This window comes from Salmo salar, chromosome ssa21 (assembly GCF_905237065.1).
Source record: "Salmo salar chromosome ssa21, Ssal_v3.1, whole genome shotgun sequence".
Taxonomy (NCBI): Eukaryota; Metazoa; Chordata; class Actinopteri; order Salmoniformes; family Salmonidae; genus Salmo; species Salmo salar.
Genome location: NC_059462.1, coordinates 6,828,608 through 6,850,760, shown reverse-complemented (window position 1 = coordinate 6,850,760; position 22,153 = coordinate 6,828,608). Strand labels below are relative to the sequence as shown.

General features: G+C 42.9%; 1 protein-coding gene across 3 annotated transcripts in view; it reads left to right on the top strand.

The window, feature by feature from the left end:
- Positions 1-22,153, top strand: part of LOC106581675 (collagen alpha-1(XVIII) chain) — a 210,717-nt gene that overhangs the window by 162,039 nt on the left and 26,525 nt on the right. For all 3 annotated transcript variants that reach the window (XM_014163884.2, XM_014163883.2, XM_014163882.2), the window contains 6 exons: positions 2,654-2,785; positions 13,876-13,947; positions 14,064-14,090; positions 14,266-14,364; positions 14,776-14,802; positions 15,094-15,183. In XM_014163884.2, coding sequence (XP_014019359.1) covers positions 2,654-2,785; positions 13,876-13,947; positions 14,064-14,090; positions 14,266-14,364; positions 14,776-14,802; positions 15,094-15,183 — 447 coding nt within the window. The remainder of the gene's footprint in view (positions 1-2,653; positions 2,786-13,875; positions 13,948-14,063; positions 14,091-14,265; positions 14,365-14,775; positions 14,803-15,093; positions 15,184-22,153) is intronic.

The window sequence follows — 22,153 nt, the reverse complement described above, 5'->3', positions numbered from 1 at the left end:
AAAAAATATATATGTTGGGTGCCCTAATGAACACGACCCAGGTTTATCTTACTCACACTTCACCTGAATTTTATTCCAAATGCCTGCACACCCAGTAGCTCTCCAAGACCAGAGTTGGTGACCCTTGATTTTGTGCTGTACTAAATGTAGTTTTAAAACCATGTTAAGTTTGTGGAATACCTAAAATGAATCAATTTAGCATGTGTGTATGAACTGTAGTGCTGACCCAATTTCGTTGACTGGTCGATTATTTGGTCGAAATGCTGTTGGTTGACTGAGATTTCTTTAGTCGAGCAGTAGCCAAATTTTTTTTTAAATAATTGTGTACAAGACACCTGTCTGATTCGTGCCTGTCTGAGTGGACTAATCTATTGTGGAGGCTGTGAGGATGGCACAGTCCATTACTCTGACACATGCTACTGAAATTGAATATAGTTATATCACATAAGAACAATGGTGCAACACTAATGAAACATTTTATAACAAATGGGCTTTCTTCCGCTTTGGATAGCGGTCGCTGTCTGCGGTTCTGAAATATCAGTGCTCTGTTGAATAGGCACCTTTTCCTAGACCATGTTGCTATGTGCATAATATCAAAGTTACCCAGTATATTGGTGTTGAGAACAACGCAGCGGCCTTAGGAGACGAGAAAACAGCCTTTGCCTTAATTGTCTAAGAAAATTAAAGGAGAGAGGAAACCCCAACTTATTTATGTCTATAATCAACAGCCTAACTGTTAAATGTGCCTGGCTTTATAAATCATCCATACAGTGCGTTCGGAAAGTATTCAGACCACTTCCCATTTTCCACATTTTGTTACGTTACAGCCTTATTCTAAAATGAATAAAAACATTATTTACCCTCATCAATCTACCCCACAATACCTCATAATGACAAAGCGAAAACAGGTTTTAATTTTTTTGCACATTTATAAAAATAAGAAAAACATACCTTTTTTACATAAGTATACAGACCCTTTGCTATGAGACTCGAAATTGAGCTCAGCTGCATCCTGTTTCCATTGATCATCCTTGAGATGTTTCTACAACTTGATTGGAGTCCACCTGTGGTAAATCCAATTGAATGGACTTGATTTGGAAAGGCACACACCTGTCTATATAAGGTTCCAGAGTTGACAGTGCATGTCAGAGTAAAACCCAACCCATGAGGACGAAGGAATTGTCCGCAGAGCTCCGAGACAGGGTTGTGTTGAGGCACAGATCTGGGGAAGGGTGCCAAAACATTTCTGCAGCATGGAAGGTCCACAAGAACACAGTTGCCTCCATCATTCTTAAATGGGAGGTCAGGGAGGTGAATAAGAACCTGATGGTCACACTGACAGACCTCCAGATTTCCTCTGTTGAGACAGGAGAAACTTCCAGAAGCCCAACCATCTCTGTAGCACTCGACCAATCAGGTCTTTATGGTAGAGTGGCCAGACGGAAGCCACTCCTCAGTACAGAACATTTACTCAGTACTTTGTTAAATCACCTTTGACAGTGATTACAGCCTAGAGTCTTCTTGGATATGACGCTACAAGCTTGGCACACCTGTATTTGGGGAGTTTCTCCCATTCTTCTCTGCAGATCCTGTCGAGCTCTGTCAGGTTGGATGGGGCTCGTCGCTGCACAGCCATTTTCAGGTCTCTCAAGAGATGTTCGATCAGGTTCAATTACGGGTTCTGGCTGGGCCACTCAAGGACATTCAGAGACTTGTTCCGAAGCCACTCCTGCGTTGTCTTGGCTGTGTGATTATGGTCGTTGTCCTGTTGGAAGGTGAACCTTCGCCCCAGTCTGAGGTCCTGAGCGCTCTGGAGCAGGTTTTCATCAAGGATATCTGTACTTTTCTCCATTCATCTTTCCCACAATCTGACTACTCTCCCAGTCCCTGCCCTCCCACAGCATGATGCTGCCAACACCACGCTTCACCATAGGGATGGTACCAGGTTTTCTCCAGACGTGACGCTTGTCATTCAGGCCAAAGAGTTCAATCTTGGTTTCATCAAACCAGATAATCTTGTTTCTCATGGTCTTTAAGTGCCTTTTGGCAAACTCCAAGTGGGCTGTCACGTGCCTTTTTTACTGAGGAGTGGCTTCCGTCTGGCCACTCTGCCATAAAGGCCTGATTGGTGGAGTGCTGCAGTGAAGGTTGTTCTTCTGGAAGGTTCTCCCATCTCCACAGAGGAACTCTGGAGCTCTGTCAGAGTGACCATCGGGTTCTAATGTTGCTTTGATTGCCCTACAATGTGATTAATACCTGTGTGAAGTGTGTCCTACTAGTACACTCTTAGAAAATAAGGTGCAATCTAGAACCTAAAAGGGTTGTTTGGCTGTCCCCATAAGAGAACCCTTTGAATACATATTTATTTCCACAGAGGGTTCTACATGGAACCCAAAAGGTTTCTACCGTGAACCAAAATGGGTTCTAACTGGAACCAAAAATAGTTATCCTATGGAGACAGCCGAAGAACCATTTTTTTAACCCTTTTTTCAGAGTGTAGTGTGTGGATTGGATCTTATTCTTTGCATATTACTGATAATGGATGACAATGGATACCTACTCAGATTCTGTAAAATAGCCAACAAATGGAACAATGGCTCATCAATATGATAATGACTGTTTTTTAAATCTTGACCTTCATCCCATTCCACAGGGTGCACAGGGATTGACTGGCATCCCTGGTCAGCCAGGACAGGGCGGATTGGCTGGCCTTCCTGGACCAATGGGACCAGTGGGACAACCCGGGCCACCAGGACCCCCCGGACCAAGCTATCACGCTGGCTTTGTGAGTCCAATAAGAGATGGGTTTCCCTATCTCAATGGTCTTACCGATGCATGATTACCAATGCCCAATGTTAATACTGAGTGTTTCGTAGTATCACAAGAATCTCACTAGCTTGTCAAACAATCTGTAAACATTACCCAGTGTTAAAAGAATGCTGCGTCAACATTCAGATTTACATTTTATTGATCAGTTTTAGTTCAACAATAGTTTTTGGTAGTGATGCACCTATATGACATTTTGGCCGATACCGATATCCAATATTTTCCTTGACAAAAAAAACAATGCAGATAACCGATATTTAAAATTTCAGCTGCCTTTTAAGCATTCTAGTACAGTTAAATAGTTAACACACACACATGGACGCAGCGGTCTAAGGCACTGTATCTCAGTGTAAGAGGCATCACTACAATCCCTGGGTCGAATCCAGGCTGTATAACATCCGGCTGTGATTGGTAGTCTCATAGGGCGGCGCACAATTGGCCCGGTGTCGTCCGGGTTTTCCCGGGGTAGGCCATCATTGTAATTCAGAATTTGTTCTTAACAGACTTGCCTAGTTAAATAAAGGTTACACACACAAACACTGACCAAAAAGTTATTTTGTTGGCATTTATGTATGTCCCCATTACCAGTAAAACATAATCTAAACCTATTTCTTTAATTTACTTGCTGTGCTGTTTCGTTGTTCATTTGTTCCGTTGTTCCGTTGTTTCATTCTCAACCAGGATTTCTATGGAACACCGTTTGGGTCTTTGCTGTGTACTACTCCCTTCACAGAACAGTGCAAACGGGCTCTAACCAGAATAGAAAGAGGACTGGGAGACCCCGATGCACAACTGAGCAGGAGGACAAGTACATTAGAATGTCTAGTTTGAGAAACAGATGCCTTCAAGTCCTCAACTGGTAGCTTCATTAAATAGTACCCGCAAAACACCAGTCTCAACGTCAACAGTGAAGATACGACCCCGGGATGCTGGCCTTCTAGGCAGAGTTGCAAAGAAAAATACTTATCTCAGACTGGGCAATAAAAAGTAAAGATTAAGATGGGCAAAAAAACTGACACTGGACAGAGGAATTCTGCCTAGAATCCCAGCATCCCGGAGTCAATATGAGGCATGTGGTTCTAATGTCAGGATTCGGTTCTTAGCCTCGCTCTCTTTCTCTTGCACTCTCGCTCTCTTGCGAGCGCTCTACATTTTTTTATTAAATTCAAACGGGCTTATTTGGCATGGGAAACAAATGTTTACATTGCCAAGCAAGTGAAATAAACAGAAGTGAGAAGAAACTAATTTAACAACATCAACAAAAACTATTAGAAAGTAACAGTAAACTCAAAAAGATAAAGACATTTCAAGTGTTATATTTTCAGCTATGTACAGTGTTTTAGCAATATGCAAGTAGTTGTAGTACAAATAGTGGGGGAAGATCAATAAACATAGATATTGGTGGTATTTACAATGTTGTTTGTGCTCCACTCGTTGCTCTTTTCTCATGGCAACGGGCAACAAATCTTGCTACTGTGATTGCACATTGTGGTATTTCGCCTAACAGATATAGAAGTTTATCAATGTTGGATTTGTTTTCAAATTCTTTGTGGGTCTGTGTGATCTGTGGGAAATATGTGGCTCTAATGTGGTTATACATTTGGCAGGAGGTTAAGAAGTGCAGCTCACTTTCCACCTAATTTTGTGGACAGTAGGCACATATCCTGTCTTCTCTTCAGAGCCAGGTCTGCATATGGCGACCTCACTCAGTAGCAAGGCTATGATCAATGAGTCTGTACATAGTCAAATATTTTCTCATTTTGGGTCAGTCACAGTGGTCAGGTATTATGCCACTGTGAACTTTCTGTTTAGGATCAGATAGCATTCCAATTTGCTCTGTGTTTTGGTTGCTTTCTCATAATTTGGTTGGTCTAATTGTGTTGCTGGCATGGGGGTCTGTTTGTGTTTAAACAGAGCCCCAGAACCAGCTGGCTGAGGGGACTTTTCTCTAGGTTAATCTCTTTGTAGGTGAGGGCTTTGTGGTGGAATGTGTGGGCATCGCAACCTTTTAGGTGGTTATAGAATTTGACAGCTATTTTCTGGATGTTGATAACTAGCGGGTATAGTCCTAATTCTGCTCTACATGCATTGTTTTGTGTTGTATATTTTTGCAGAATTCCAATTCGGGGTTTGTCCCATTTTGTGAATAATTATTGGTTGGTGAGTAGACCCCAGACCTCACAACCATATAGAAATGGGTTCTTTAACTGGTTGAAGTATTTTTAGCCAGATCGTAATTGGAATGTTGAGTTTTATTTTCCTTTTGATGGCATAGAAGGCTCTACTTGCCTTGTCAATTAGTTCTTTCACAGCCTTGTGCAAGTTACATGTGGTGTTGATGTTTAGACTGGGGTAGATATAATTATTTGTGTGCTCTAGGGCAACAGTGTCTAGATAGAATTAGTATTTGTTGTCCTGGCAAATGTACTTGTTTTGGAGCATTGTTTCTTTGGGCTTCACTATCAGAGCCTAAGTCTGACAGAATCTGTGCAGAAAACCTAGGTGCTGCTGTAGACCCACCATGGTTGGGACAGAAGCACCAGATCATCAACAAACTGTAGGCAATTGATTTCCGAGTCCAGTAGGGTGAGGCCGGGTGCTGCAGACTAATCTAGTGCCCTCGCCAATTCATTGATATACATGTTGAAGAGGGTGTGGCTCAAGGTGCATCCCTGTCTCACCCCACAGCCCTAAGGAAATAAATCAGTATTTTTTGCCGACTGCACACTTGCTGTTTGTGGACATTTATTTTATAATGTCATATGTTTTTCTTCCAACACAGATTTCCATCAATTTGTATAGCAGACCTTCATGCCAAATTGAGTAAAAAGCTTCTTTAAAATCAACAAAGCATGAGATGATTTTGTTTTGGTTTGTTTGTCAATTGGTGTGCAGGCTGTATACGTGGTCTGTTGTACAGTATTTTGGTAAGAAGGACATTGTTTTCACTGAGGACATTTTGGAGTCTGCTGTTGATACTGCAGACAATTTTTTGTAGATTACTGTTGACACAGATTCCACAATAATTATTGGGGTCATATTTGTCTCCACTTTTGTGGATTGGGGTGACCAGATCTTGGTTCCAAATATTGGGGAAGATCCTAGAATTGAGGATAATGTTGTGAAGGTTTGTAAATTATCATGTTTTTGTTCTTGGTTCTTTGTTATATGGCCAAAAAAGGTTGGAGAAGTATATTTATCCATACATCTACATTTTTGTTTAGTGTGTTCCCAGAATGGATTTGATTCTATGGATTCTTCAATCACATTGAGCTGTTTTCTGACATGCTGACATTTTGACATGCTGATCCTTCTTTTTTCTTAGTGTATTTTTGGAATGTTTTAGTTTTTCCTCATAGTGAAGGCGTAAACTAAGATTTTCTGGGTCTGTGTTTTTGGTTGGATAGGTTTCTACATTTCTTTCTAAGGTTTTTGCATTCTTCATCAAACCATTTCTCATGTTAAGGTTTTATGCTTGAATAAAATGTTTATATGTTAGCTGATACTCAAATGTACTGTTCATGTTTCCTATTGCTAAGTTTACACCTTCACCTCCACAAATTTCTTGTTAACAAACTAGAGTTTTGGCAAGTCGGTTGGGACATATACTTTGTGCATGATCAAGTCATTTTTCCAATAATTGTTTACAGACAGATTATTTCACTTATAATTCACTGTATCACAATTCCAGTGGGTCAGATGTTTGCATACACTAAGTTGACTGTGCCTTTAAACAGCTTGGAAAATTCCAGAAAATGCTGTCATGGCTTTAGAAGCTTTTGATAGGTTAATTGACATCATTTGAGTCAATTGGAGGTGTACCTATGGATGTATTTCAAGGCTTACCTTCAAACTCAGTGCCTCTTTGCTTGACGTCATAGGAAAATCAAAATAAACCAGCCAAGACCTCAGAAAACAAATTGTAGACCTCCACAAGTCTGGTTCATCCTTGGGAGCAATTCCCGAATGCCTTAAGTTACCACGTTCATCTGTACAAACAATAGTACACAAGTATAAACACCATGGGACCACGCAGCCATCATACCGCTCAGGAAGGAGACGCGTTCTGTCTCCTAGAGATGAACGTACTTTGATATGAAAGGTGCAAATCAATCCCAGAACAACAGCAAAGGACATTGTGAAGATGCTGGAGGAAACAGGTACAAAAGTATCTATATCCACAGTAAAACGAGCCCTATATCGACATAACTTGAAAGGCCGCTCAGCAAGGAAGAAGCCACTGCTCCAAAACCGCCATAAAAAAGACAGACTATGGTTTGCAACTGCACATGGGGACAAAGATTGTACTTTTTGAAGAAATGTCCTCTGGTCTGATGAAACAAAAATAGAACTGTTTGGCCATAATGACCATCGTTATGTTTGGAGGAAAAAGGGGGAGGCTTGCAAGTCGAAGAACACCATCCCAACCGTGAAGCACGGGGGTGGCAGCATCATGTTTTGGGGGTGCTTTGCTGCAGGAGGCACTGGTGCACTTCCCAAAATAGATGGCATCATGAGGATGGTAAATTATGTGGATATGTTGAAGCCACATCTCAAGACATCAGTTAGAAAGTTAAAGCTTGGTCGCAAATGAGTCTTCCAAATGGACAATGACCCCAAGCATACTTCCAAAGTTGTGGCAAAATGGCTTAATTACAACAAAGTCAAGGTATTGGAATGGCCATCACAAAGCCCTGACCTCAATCCCATAGAACATTTGTGGCCAGAACTGAAAAAGCGTGTACGAGCAAGGAAGCCTACAAACCTGACTCAGTTACATCAGCTCTGTCAGGAGGAATGGGACAAAATTCACCCAACTTATTGTGGGAAGCTTGTGGAAGGCTACCCAAAAAGTTAAACAATTTAAAGACAATGCTACCAAATACTAATTGTAGTGTATGTAAACTTCTGACCCATTGGGAATGTGATAAAAGAAATACAATCTGAAATAAATCATTCTCTATACTATTATTCTGACATTTCACATTCTCAAAATAAAGTGGTGATCCTAACTGACCTAAGACAGGGAATTTTTACTCTGATTAAATGTCAGGAATTTGGCAAAGGTGTATGTAACTTCCGACTTCAACGTATGAGATGAGTAATATAGGATATGTAGACATTTTTAAAGTGGCTTTATTTAAAGTGGCTAGTGATACCTTTATTAAATCCAGTTTGTCAATGATGTGTACGCCAAGGAACTTGAAGCTTTCCACCTTCTCCACTGCGGTCCTGTCGATGTAGATAGGGGGGTGCACCCTCTGCTGTTTCCTGAAGTCCACGATCATCTCCTTTGTTTTGTTGACGTTGAGTGAGAGGTTGTTTTCCTGACACCACACTCCGAGGGCCCTCACATCCTCCCGAGTAGGCCGTCTCGTCGTTGTTGGTAATCAAGCCTACCACTGTAGTGTCATCTGCAAACTTGATGATTGAGTTGGAGGTGTGCATGGCCATTCAGTCGTGGGTGTGCAGGGAGTACAGGAGAAGGCTGAGAACCCTTGTGGGGCCCCAGTGTTGAGGATCAGCGGGGTGGAGATGTTGTTTCCTACCCTCACCACTTGGGGGGGCGGCCCGTCAGGAAATCCAGGACCCAGTTGCACAGGGCTGGGTCGAGACCCACGGTCACGAGCTTAATTATGAGTTTAGAGGGTACTATGGTGTTGAATGCTGAGCTGTTGTCAATGAACAGCATTCTTACATAGATATTCCTCTTGTCCAGATGGAATAGGGCAGTGTGATGGTGATTGCATCGTCTGTGGACCTATTGGGGCAGTAAGCAAATTGGAGTGGGTCTAGGGTATCAGGTAGGGTGGAGGTGATATAATCCTTGACTAGTCTCTCAAAGCACTTCATGATGACAGAAGTGAGTGCTATGCGGCGATAGTCATTTAGTTCAGTTGCCTTAGCTTTCTTGGGAACAGGAACAATGGTGGCCATCATGAAGCATGTGGGCACAGCCGACTGGGATAGGGATTGATTGATTATGTCCGTCAACACACCAGCCAGCTGGTCTGCACATGCTCTGAGGATGCGGCTAGGGATGCAGTCTGGGACAGCAGCCTTGCAAGGGTTAGCACATTTAAATGTTTTACTCACATTGGCCACGGTGAAGGAGAGCCCACAGGCTTTGGTAATGGGCCTTGTCAGTGGCACTGTATTGTCCTCAAAGTGAGCAAAGAAGTTGTTTAATTTGTCTGGGAGCAAGACGTTGATGTCCGCGACGGGGCTGGTTTTCTTTTTGTAATCCGTTTTTGACTGTAGACCCTGCCACGTACATCTCGTGTTTGAACCGTTGAATTGCGTCTCTATACTGACGCTTTGCTTGTTTGATTGCTTTGCGGAGGGAATAGCTACACTGTTTGTATTCGGTCAAGTTTCCAGTCGCCTTGCCAAAATTAAAAGTGGTGGTTCGCGCTTTCAGTTTTGTGCAAATGCTGCCATCAATCCACAGTTTCTGGTTAGGGAAGGTTTTAATAGTCACTATGGGTACAACATCACCGATGCTCTTGCTAATAAACTCGCTCACCTATTCACCGTATACATCAATGTTGTTGTCTGAGGCTACCTGGAACATATCCCATTCCACGTGATCGAAGCAATCTTGAAGCGTGGAATTTCGATTGGTCAGACCAGCATTGGATAGACCTGAGCACGGGCGATTCCTGTTTTAGTTTCTGTCTATAGGCTGGGAGCAACAAAATTGAGTCATGATCAGATTTTCTGAAGGGAGGGTGGGGGAGGGCTTTGTATGCATCGCGGAAGTTAGAGTAGCAATTGTCCAGAAGGCTACCAGCTCGTGTCGCTCATTCGAAATGCTGATAGAATTTAGGAAGCCTTGTTCTCAGATTAGCTTTGTTAAGATTCCCAGCTACAATAAATGCAGCCGCAGGATTTATGGTTTCCAGTTTACATAGAGTCCAGTGAAGTTATTTCAGGGCCGTCAAGGTATCTGCTTTGGGGGTGAGATACATGGCTGTGACTATAATAGAAGAGAATTATCTTGGTAGATAATGCGGTCGTCCTTTGATTGTAAGGAATTCTAGGTCAGGTGAACAAAAGGACTTTAGTTCCTCTATGTTGTTATGATTACACCATGAGTCATTAATCATAAGGCATACACCCCCGCCCTTCTTCGTCGGCGCGATGCGTGAAGGAACCGGGTGTCTGTACCGACTCTGTCAACATATCCCGAGTGAGCCATGTTTCCGTGAAACAGAGAATGTTTCAATCTCTGATGTCTCTGGAAGGCAAGTCGTGCACTAATTTCGTCCACCTTGTTGTCTAGAGATTGGACATTGGCGAGTAATATGTTCGGAAGCGGTGGATGGTGTGTTCGCCTTCTAAGTCTGACCAGTAGGCCGCTCCGTCTGCCTCTCCTGCGGCAAACGTGTTGATTTGGGTCGGCCTCTTCTAACAGCTGCTAGAACTGGCCCACTCACAGGAGCAATGCTTGGCTGTCTGCCTCTGTTACAGGTCCCTATAGGCTGGCCAGGTTCTATTGACAGGGATGATTGCCTTATCATCCACACACAACATTTTACAGTCCTTGTGCCACAAGCAGGCAAAATCTTTAATTTACTTCCACTGTACTGCAACAAACTTTGAGTCTTGATGTTCTTTATCACCCGAGACTTGACCATGAACTTGATATCAAGCCTTTCTGTGTACTGGAGAGCAGACAGGAGCATGGATTCTTAGGTGTAAATTGCAGTCTTAGCCACTGTATTGATGGGATTTTAGTTTCTGGTGGAAGCCCCTTTTCCACTGTGTCACGCAAGTTCTCAACTGATATAGAAAAAGGTAAGTACAAGTACTCTCCATGTCTGCGATCTGAGACCTGAGCTGTGTATTCATTAAAATACTTCTGTACTTCATCCCAAAAGGGCTGGAATGAGGATTGTGGTTTACCATTCAGCTTCCTTAAATACATGATCAGGTCTGGGTCATTCGATTGTCTCGTCTGGCTGCCACGAAAAACCCCCACCTTGGAGACAGTCGATCACATCATTGTGGAGCTGCTGATCTGCACGAAGTGTGTGCGTGCCACTGTCAATGTACTTTGCTGTACATACTAGCTGTTATCGGCAGCACATCATCACTTCAAACTCATTCCGTCTTGATGTTATCGGTTGGCCTACTACTACTTGTAGTACCGGTAAAGTTATGAATCGCAAATCACCATCCAGCTGACACACTTCAATTTCATCAATCATTTTGACTTCAATTTGGTTGTCCAAAATACTATCAGCTTGCACTGTGTCTTTGCTGATGAATGCCCTAATCTCTGGCCAGTGAATTGGTTCAATGACATTTGTTGTTTTGTCTATTAATCACTTAGATCTGAAAATGATGCATTAACCTCTTGGGGCTAGGTGGGACGCTAGCGTGCCACCCGTGGTGCACTCCATCAACAGCAGGTGCATTTCAAGAGCGGCAAATTTGAATCCAAATAAATGTCAAAATTCAAATTTTTCAAAAATACAACTATGTTACACCATTTGAAAGATAAACATCTCCTTAATCTAACCACGTTTTACGATTTCAAAAAGGTTTTACGGCGAAAGCATAAATTTAAAGTATGTTAGGACAGTACATTTACAAGAGTTGTGTGTAATGTTTTGTCAAGTCAAAGACAGGGTCACCAAAACCATAAAACCAGCTAAAATGATACACTAACCTTTTACAATCTCCATCAGATGACACTCCTAGGACATTATGTTAGACAATGCATGCATTTTTAGTTCTATCAAGTTGATATTTATATCCAAAAACAGCGTTTTACTATGGCATTGATGTTGAGGAAATCGTTTCCCTCCAATAACCGGCAGTCAAGTCAGCGTCACAAATTAAATAATTAAAATTAGAAAACATTGGTAAAATATTATATTGTCATTTAAAGAATTATAGATTTACATCTTTTGAACGCAATCAACTTGCCAGATTTAAAAATAACCTTACTGGGAAATCACACTTTGCAATAATCTGAGCACTGTGCCCAGAAAAATACGCGTTGCGATACAGACTAGACGTCATGTTGGGGAGATCTAAAATCGAAAATACTATGTAAATAATCCATTACCTTTGATTCTCTTCATCAGATGTCACTTCCAGGTATCACAGGTCCATAACGAATGTAGTTTTGTTCAAAAAAGCTCATCATTTATGTCCAAAAATCTCCGTCTCGTTAGCACATGATGTAAGCCAGCCGGACTTCTCGTCATGAACGAGGGGAAAAAATATATTTCCGTTCGTTCAAACATGTCAAACGTTGTATAGCATAAATCATTAGGGCCTTTTTTAACCAGAACATGAATAATATTCAAGGTGGACGAATGCATAGTCTTTTATAACGTATTGGAACGAGGGTACCCAACATGAAGTAGCGCGCCAGGTGTCTAATGGGACATCACCGTTCCATGGCTCTTGTTCGGTCAGATCTCCCTCCAGAAGACTCAAAACACTTTGTAAAGGCTGGTGACATCTAGTGGAAGCAATAGGAAGTGCCAAAATATTCCTAAACCCCTGTGTTTTTCAATGGGATAGGTTTAAAGTCAATACAACACATCAGGTATCCACTTCCTGTCAGAAAATGTCTCAGGGTTTTGCCTGCCAAATGAGTTCTGTTATACTCACAGACACCATTCAAACAGTTTTGGAAACTTTAGAGTGTTTTCTATCCATATATAATAAGTATATGCATATTCTAGTTACTGGGTAGGATTAGTAACCAGATTAAATCGGGTACATTTTTTTTATCCAGACGTGCAAATGCTGCCCCCTAGACCCAACAGGTTAACCATGAATTTAACCAACTGTTTGTTTATAATGACACATAACCTGGACACATAAATAGTAGGAATTTGCGCTGGCTTCAGCCATGACTGCATGAGAGAGAAATGAAACGCGAGCGTGTGTGTTTCACTGTCCAATCCGAGGCTCGAATAATATTCTGAGCGTGTGATCTGAGGCTTTTTGGGTCTCTTGCGCATCAATTTTGGAAAGCCTCAAGGGAGAGCGGACAGTGCATTTTTTTTCGGGATGTGGATAAAAGTAAGGCATGGCATCCGTTAAACAGTAATTCAACTTTGTTCGTCCTAAATGTGGTAAAAAAATATATGTTTAAATATGAGAATACTTTTGTGAAGTTAGCAATGTCATTTTAGCCTTCTAAATGAGAATTGTTTTTCATATATTTTCATATGCTCTCTCTTTGATCCTGTAAAAGTCCTGCTAAAAAGGTTTGAGGTTTCCATTCACCATTACCGTTCCAGACTTGTACAGGTTGACACAGGCTGTCTCGATGTCCTCAATGTGCAGTATTCTGAGTTTCCACCCTTGGTTAATACCCTTTCTATTGACAGAGGAGTAGTGTGCTCTTATTGTCCTGTGCCATGCCAGGGGCTCGTCTGTGTGGAAGATGAGGTTGCTTACGTTCCCATTCTTGTATCAGTCAGCAAATAGTGTCTCTGGAGGGGCTTATCTCTGTACATTTTACGTGCATGATAAAACATTTTATGTGGGGAACTGCACTTTGATGGCCTCTGCATAGGGGTGTGAGGCCTCTTCATTTGGGTTGGGATTGTGTTCTGCTGGCATTGTTGTATTCAAGGTCATTCACACCTCTCACTTCGCACCTCACTGAAAATGGAAGTTGCTGCCAGGATGTCTGTCCTGTCCTAACTAAGCATTTAGGTATCTTATAGTAATATATCTAGAGATTATTGTAACATCTTTCTCTTACTTCTTGGCCTTGGAAGTAGCTACAGATTGAACATCTACTCTCTCAGTTGTAGGTTTGGTGGTATTTTTGGGGTTTTGCTGTGCTTTTTCTGCTGGTTGTTGTTTTGCTGGGTGGTCCTTGGCAGTTTTTGGTAATAATATTTTTGTCCAAATTCAAGGTTGTTCGCTTGAACTTTCTTTTTGGATTGAAGGTTCTGTTGAAATGGGCAGTTTCCTGAGTAAGTCCATGTGAAACAATCCATGACCTCTGAGCTCATGACCTCTGTCTCGGTCTCTTTCTCTCCTTCCTTCCTATCCCTATGTGTGAAGGATGACATGGAAGGCTCTGGTGTGGGAGTGGCCAATGGGGTTCCTGGAGCCCGAGGGCCAGACGGGCGACAGGTGGGTGTCCTCTGCAGCTGGCGTTGAATTTTAGATACAGTATATACTGTATGTTTTGATTCTGCCATTTTAATAGATTCTCTCACTGATTCCACTTTTATTCTGTTCACTTTCAGGGTACTACTGGCATCCCTGGCCTACCGGTATGAGCTTTACTTTGGTTTAATTTTATATAATTTCATTTAAGAAAAAATACAAATCATTAAATAAAAAGTTTAGACACAAATACAATGCAATCCATCTCAATATTCTAACATTAATTCCTCCTCTTGTGTGATCAGTTTCAATTTAGCTTGTGGTTTGTATTTCACTCGTTAGGGAAAGCCTGGTTTCCCTGGTGCTCCTGGCGAGAAGGGAAGTGAAGGACTACAAGGAAGAGATGGCCGACCAGGGTTGGACGGTTTCCCTGGACCTAATGTATGTCAGAACCAGCTTCCCTCCACCCACCTCACAATATCTACATAAGGGTTCTGAGTCATGTAGTTAGCGTTAGCTAGCTATCTAGGAACACCAATTCAGGTCGGTCCTGGAGACCTGCTGGTTGTGCAGGGTTTTCTGATCCAGACTGAAGGTCATGATTAGCTGATTACATGTGACTGGTTTGTAGTGCAGCTGGGCTGAAAATGAAAGCCTGTCTAGATTTGATCTGTTTTTGCACACAAAGACAACGATTAAAAATCAAAGTGGGGGACAAGGTTGGGGTTCAATCTTCAGCAAGTCAGCTCAGAGAAGGAACTGAAATTTAATTTATGGACATCCTTTTTCTAAATAATGGACTTTTTCTCACAAATGTATGTTTTTCTGTTTGGTTCCCCTTTCATTTTGCAGGGACAAAAGGGGGACAGAGGAGAAAGAGTGAGTTTTTTCACATTTTCCAGGAATTAAAATGTAATTCAAGGGACATAATAAAAGTTCAATTACATGCCTAAAGCAAGACAATTTAACACAGATATTGTGTACCAAAAATGGAACTAGCTACCAGGAAAATCAATGTGTTTAGCAATTAACCATCAGGCGGATGAGAAAATCTATGACCCTGTGTCAGTTATTAGGGGCAACTTCCACCCAGTACCATGAAGCGTAGGGATTCTGTGCCAGCATTTCTTTGTCACTAAAGGCTGAGGTTCTCTTCGGTCTGGTTTTTAGGGTGAAACTGGTCGCGATGGAAACGGACAGCCTGGACCACCAGGCCCACCCGGCCCACCAGGACAAATAATCTACCAGACCTCCAGCAGCGTAAGGCCTCCTCCCGAAACAATCCCTATAGCCCCTACCCACCTAAACACTAGCCCCTCTAGTCCCTACACCTCCAGACCCTACCCCCGCCCCTCTAGACCCTACCCCTCTTGCCCCAATCCTTCTAGAAACTTGTTATGATCTGAAAGGCTTGGATATTATCTGAAAGGCTTGGGCTCCCGAGTGGTGCAGCAGCCTAAGGCACTGCATCTCAGTGCAAGAGGCGTCACTATAGTACCTGGTTCGAATCCAGGCTGTATCACATCTGGCCGTGATTGGGAGTCTCATAGGACAGCGCACTATTGGCCCAGCGTTGTTGGGGTTTGGCCGGAGTAAGCCGTCATTGTAAATAAGCATTTGTTCTTAACTGACTTGCCTAATTAAATAAAGGTTAAATAAAAATGTAAAATAAAAAAAAGTATCGGCAATATGTCAACAACAACAAAATCCCTGGCATATCAATTGGTAAGGTTTAGCTTCTAACATATTGCTTATACCTATCTGACTTTTTTGAATCTACATGAAGTGCCTAGGGGTGTGGGTTAGGGGTCTGGAAATAAACATACCCATCCTTCTGCATCATCATCTTTTAGCTCTACTCTAGCTCCACCTCCAACATGGATGGTTGAGTGTGCATTGATATTAAGCTGTTTAGTTTCTCTCTTTGCTGTATGAGGGTGTCGTGTTGATGGTGTTTTGTCCTGTTTGAAAACTCGGTTACCATTTATGTGGTTCCAAGTTACTCCGATAGTCTTTAAAGCTTATTTTATAAGACCTACAGGACACTGCCTTTTGATACGACTAAGTGTTTAATTGATGAACTAGGCCATTTATTTTCCAAACTTGATTGCTCAGTTGCAGTAATTATAAGAGCTGTCTAACGATTTAAATATGTAAATCGATTAATCGCATGATTTTCTGTAGTACATTTGAGAATTTGCTCAAATTTGGCCCTAAAGAAAGATTTTTCCATTGGAAAAAGCAGAGCATTGAGTTACAGGCATACTATCCTTTGATTGTAAGAGACGGAAACATAAAATAATCTGTATTAGAAACAAAATACTCCCAATGTTTAAGTAGGCCAATCAATGTTCACAAACACATACTGTTAAAGCTTCAGGCATTCTAAACGAGTGTTCTCCCAATTTCTGATTGAAGGGTTGACTACAGGAAAACAATTATTTGCTCTAAGGATCCAAAGAGCATTCGAACCTGTCCAACAATGTTATGAATTCCACTGAAAACAATAACAACAGGTCCGCCAGGTCTGAGTTCCTGTAATACAGCTATTAGATCTAGCCTAGGCTACTTCAACATGAACTAGTCACAAGCTGCTACTACTAGAATTGGAATCATTTGCTTAAAACCTTTGACATGAGAACTTTAAAAAAAACAGTAGCTAAATGGAATGGATGTCCTGTTCTGATTTACAATCATTGTGAGAAGTTAGTTATATCAATAGGCATTCAGCCATGGCAGTATAAACATTCGTTTGGTTAGATTGCGTTAGCAGAAATATCTAGCTACTTCTGTACAAATACGTTTTTGCTGTTATCTAAACAAACGCCTGGGAATGTGTTTATGGTTTAACTTTCTGTACGTTTTTCTTGAAAATTGTTGCTCAAAGCTGCGAGCATATTCTATGTTTAAGAGACAGTAAGCACTACATAACAGCAGCTTCCACCGACTGCAGTGTCCATGCGGAATAGGGTATGTGCTGTGAAGAAATTGAGATGTGATAATCAGTATCAATTGTTTTTTACAGCAGAACATTTTATATGCATTATTAATGTGTAAAGAACGTTGTCCTTGGTAATGTTATTAACACGTTAACTTTGACAGCCCTAGTCATTATGCTTGATGCAATTTCATCAATGTTTGAAATCCAACCAGCGACTCAATCAAAAGCCACAATTAAAAGAAGCCAATGACTATAAACTTGAAACTAGTGGTGGGCACCAATATTGATAATTCGATGTGATATCGATATGAGCGAGGCATATCTTGATATCGATTTATTATTATGTAAAAGTATTATGTAAAAGAGTATACATGTGCCAGACACAAAATCCTCTCAACTTAGCATACTTAACTGCCTGATGATTGGCCATTGTATTCAAACTGGTTGGGTAAGTTCACAGATCATTCACACTTTCCCTAATGGGCAATCAGCTGGAAGTTGTCTGGACACTAAAGCTGTGAAAGTGAAGTGTACACAGTTTCAATGTTATTTATTCAAGCCAATATATCGGTTTCTGAAAAAAGCAGCTGATATTGATATAGATTTTACATATCGGTGCACATCGCTACTTAAAACCTTGGGTCATAGTCATTCACACCAAATGGAAGAAAACAGACCGAAATATGAAGGGGCTACCTGAACTTGTCCAATAAGATAGTAATTTTGTTTTCCGTTGCAAAATGGACCGTAATGAATACAACCACTGTATATGGTCCTCATTACACTTTGGAAGTGTAGCTTGTATAACAAAGGTTAGGCTACACATCTACGGAGATGGCAGTAACCTTCTGTTTCTATTTGTTGTATGTAATTAATATATAACGCTATCGCTGGCGTAGTGCAGTTTCTCTGAACACCCCACAGAGTCTGAGTTTGCCCCCCTCCCATGCTTCGTACCGTTAGGGTATCAGATCACACTCCTTCCGTGGCCTCCAACTGCTCTTAAATGATAGTAAAACTAAATGCATGCTCTTCAACCGATCAATGCCCGCACCCGCCTGCCCAACTAGCATCACTACTCTGGATGGTTCTGACTTAGAATAAGTGGACAACTATAAATACCTAGGTGTCTGGTTAGACTGTAAACTCTCCTTCCAGACTCACATTAAGCATCTCCAATCCAAAGTTAAATCTAGAATTGTCTTCCTATTTCGCAACAAAGCCTCCTTCACTCATGCTGCCAAGCTTACCCTCGTAAAACTGACTATCCTACTGACCCTTGACTTCGGCAATGTCATTTACAAAATAGCCTCCAACACTCTACTCAGCAAATTGGATGCTGTCTATCACAGTCCCATCCATTTTGTCACCAAAGCCCCATATACTACCCACCACTGCGACCTGTATGTTCTCGTTGGCTGGTCCTCACCACATATTTGTCGTCAAACCCACTGGCTCCAGGTCATCTATAAGTCTTTGCTAGGTATAGCTCCGCCTTATCTCAGCTCACTGGTCACCAATGCAATACCCACCCGTAGCACGCGCTCCAGCAGGTTTATTTCACTGGTCATCCCCAATGCCAACACCTCTTTTGGCCGCCTTTCCTTCCAGTTCTCTGCTGCCAAGGACTGGAACGAATGACAAAAATCACTGAAGTTGGAGACTTATATCTCCCTCACTAACTTTAAGCGTCAGCTGTCAGAGCAGCTTACCAATCACTGCAGCTGTACACAGTCCATCTGTAAATAGCCCATCCAACCAACCAACCAACCAACTACCTACCTCATCCCCATATTTGTTTTTGTTTTTCTGTTTTTCTTTTGCACACCAGTATTTCTACATGCACATCCTCATCTGCACATATATCACATATATCACTATATCATTAATTGCTAAATTGTAATTACTTCGCCACTATTTGCCTATTTATTGCCTTACCTCCTTACTTCATTTGCACACACTGGATACAGATTTTTCTATTGTGTTATTGACTGTACGTTTGTTTATCCCATGTGTAACTCTGTGTTGTTTTTGTCGCACTGCTTTGCTTTATCTTGGCCAGGTCGCAGTTGTAAATTAGAACTTGTTCTCAACTGGCTACCTGGTTAAATAAAGGTGAAATAAAAACATTTTTAAAAAGTATGTGGTGCTAGTGCTTGTAGTAGCCTATAGCTTTGCTTTAATGGATACATGTTTATTTTTATTTGGTCATCATTTTCTCATGTTAAGCCTAACGTTTATGTTTCACGAAGCTATAGGCCTCTGCTATTTAGAATGCTGGCTGGTGGCAATGATGTATTTACTTGTTCAGTAATTAAAGTGGCATATTCAAACGTTGCAGATTCTAAATAGAATTTTCGATGCAACAGTATACTAATTAGTAACCAGTAGATTTGTTGTATTTTATGTACAACTGTCCTGTAGGCCTATAGCCTACTTTAGCCTTTCTCACGTTCTCTCCGAGCTTGGATAGAAAGATTGTGCTGTGTAAAACCAGTCTATTAATGTCAAATACTACAATCAGTCAACCATCAAAATAATATCTTACTATGGATTGTTTACATTACATTTACATTTAAGTCATTTAGCAGACGCTCTTATCCAGAGCGACTTACAAAATGGTGCATTCACCTTATGATATCCAGTGGAACAACCACTTTACAATAGTGCATCTAAATCTTTTAAGGGGGGGGTTAGAAGGATTACTTTATCCTATCCTAGGTATTCCTTAAAGAGGTGGGGTTTCAGGTGTCTCCGGAAGGTGGTGATTGACTCCGCTGTCCTGGCGTCGTGAGGGAGCTTGTTCCACCATTGGGGTGCCAGAGCAGCGAACAGTTTTGACTGGGCTGAGCGGGAACTGTGCTTCCTCAGAGGTAGGGGGCCAGCAGGCCAGTGGTGGATGAACGCAGTGCCCTTGTTTGGGTGTAGGGCCTGATCAGAGCCTGAAGGTATGGAGGTGCCGTTCCCTTCACAGCTCCGTAGGCAATCACCATGGTCTTGTAGCGGATGCGAGCTTCAACTGGAAGCCAGTGGAGAGAGCGGAGGAGCGGAGGAGCGGGGGAAGGTTGAGTGAGAGAACTTGGGAAGGTTGAACACCAGACGGGCTGCGGCGTTCTGGATGAGTTGTAGGGGTTTAATGGCACAGGCAGGGAGCCCAGCCAACAGCGAGTTGCAGTAATCCAGACGGGAGATGACAAGTGCCTGGATTAGGACCTGCGCCGCTTCCTGTGTGAGGCAGGGTCGTACTCTGCGAATGTTGTAGAGCATGAACCTACAGGATCGGGTCACCGCCTTGATGTTAGTGGAGAACGACAGGGTGTTGTCCAGGATCACGCCAAGGTTCTTAGCACTCTGGGAGGAGGACACAAGGGAGTTGTCAACCGTGATGGCGAGATCATGGAACGGGCAGTCCTTCCCCGGGAGGAAGAGCAGCTCCGTCTTGCCGAGGTTCAGCTTGAGCTGGTGATCCGTCATCCACACTGATATGTCTGACAGACATGCAGAGATGCGATTCGCCGCCTGGTTATCAGAACGGGGAAAGGAGAAGATTAATTGTGTGTCGTCTGCATAGCAATGATAGGAGAGACCATGTGAGGATATGACAGAGCCAAGTGACTTGGTGTATAGCGAGAATAGGAGAGGGCCTAGAACAGAGCCCTGGGGGACACCAGTGGTGAGAGCGCATGGTGCGGAGACAGATTCTCGCCACGCCACCTGGTAGGAGCGACCTGTCAGGTAGGACGCAATCCAAGCGTGGGCCGCGCCGGAGATGCCCAACTCGGAGAGGGTGGAGAGGAGGATCTGATGGTTCACAGTATCAAAGGCAGCAGATAGGTCTAGAAGGATGAGAGCAGAGGAGAGAGAGTTAGCTTTAGCAGTGCGGAGAGCCTCCGTGACACAGAGAAGAGCAGTCTCAGTTGAATGCCCAGTCTTGAAACCTGACTGATTAGGATCAAGAAGGTCATTCTGAGAGAGATAGCAGGAGAGCTGGCCAAGGACGGCACGTTCAAGAGTTTTGGAGAGAAAAGAAAGAAGGGATACTGGTCTGTAGTTGTTGACATCGGAGGGATCGAGTGTAGGTTTTTTCAGAAGGGGTGCAACTCTCACTCTCTTGAAGACGGAAGGGACGTAGCCAGCGGTCAAGGATGAGTTGATGAGCGAGGTGAGGAAGGGGAGAAGGTCTCCGGAAATGGTCTGGAGAAGAGAGGAGGGGATAGGGTCAAGTGGGCAGGTTGTTACAAGACGCGAGATTTCATCTGGAGAGAGAGGGGAGAAAGAGGTCAAAGCACAGGGTAGGGCAGTGTGAGCAGGACCAGCGGTGTCGTTTGACTTAGCAAACGAGGATCGGATATCGTCAACCTTCTTTTCAAAATGGTTGACGAAGTCATCCGCAGAGAGGGAGGAGGGGGGGGGGGGGAGGAGGATTCAGGAGGGAGGAGAAGGTAGCAAAGAGCTTCCTAGGGTTAGAGGCAGATGCTTGGAATTTAGAGTGGTAGAAAGTGGCTTTAGCAGCAGAGACAGAAGAGGAGAATGTAGAGAGGAGTGAGTGAAAGGATGCCAGGTCCGCAGGGGAGGCGAGTTTTCCTCCATTTCCGCTCGGCTGCCCGGAGCCTTGTTCTGTGAGCTCGTAGTGAGTCGTCGAGCCACGGAGCAGGAGGGGAGGACCGAGCCGGCCTGGAGGATAGGGGACAGAGAAAATCAAAGGATGCAGAAAGGGAGGAGAGGAGGGTTGAGGAGGCAGAATCAGGAGATAGGTTGGAGAAGGTTTGAGCAGAGGGAAGAGATGATAGGATGGAAGAGGAGAGAGTAGCGGGAGAGAGAGAGCGAAGGTTGGGACGGCGCAATACCATCCGAGTAGGGGCAGAGTGAGAAGTGTTGGATGAGAGCAAGAGGGAAAAGGATACAAGGTAGTGGTCGGAGATTTGGAAGGGAGTTGCAATGAGATTAGTGGAAGAACAGCATCTAGTAAAGATGAGGTCAAGCGTATTGCCTGCCTTGTGAGTAGGGGGGGGAAGGTGAGAGGGTGAGGTCAAAAGAGGAGAGGAGTGGAAAGAAGGAGGCAGAGAGGAATGAGTCAAAGGTAGACGTGGGGAGGTTAAAGTCACCCAGAACTGTGAGAGGTGAGCCATCCTCAGGAAAGGAACTTATCAAGGCGTCAAGCTCATTGATGAACTCTCCAAGGGAACCTGGAGGGCGATAAATGATAAGGATGTTAAGCTTGAAAGGGCTGGTAACTGTGACAGCATGGAATTCAAATGAGGAGATAGACAGATGGGTCAGGGGAGAAAG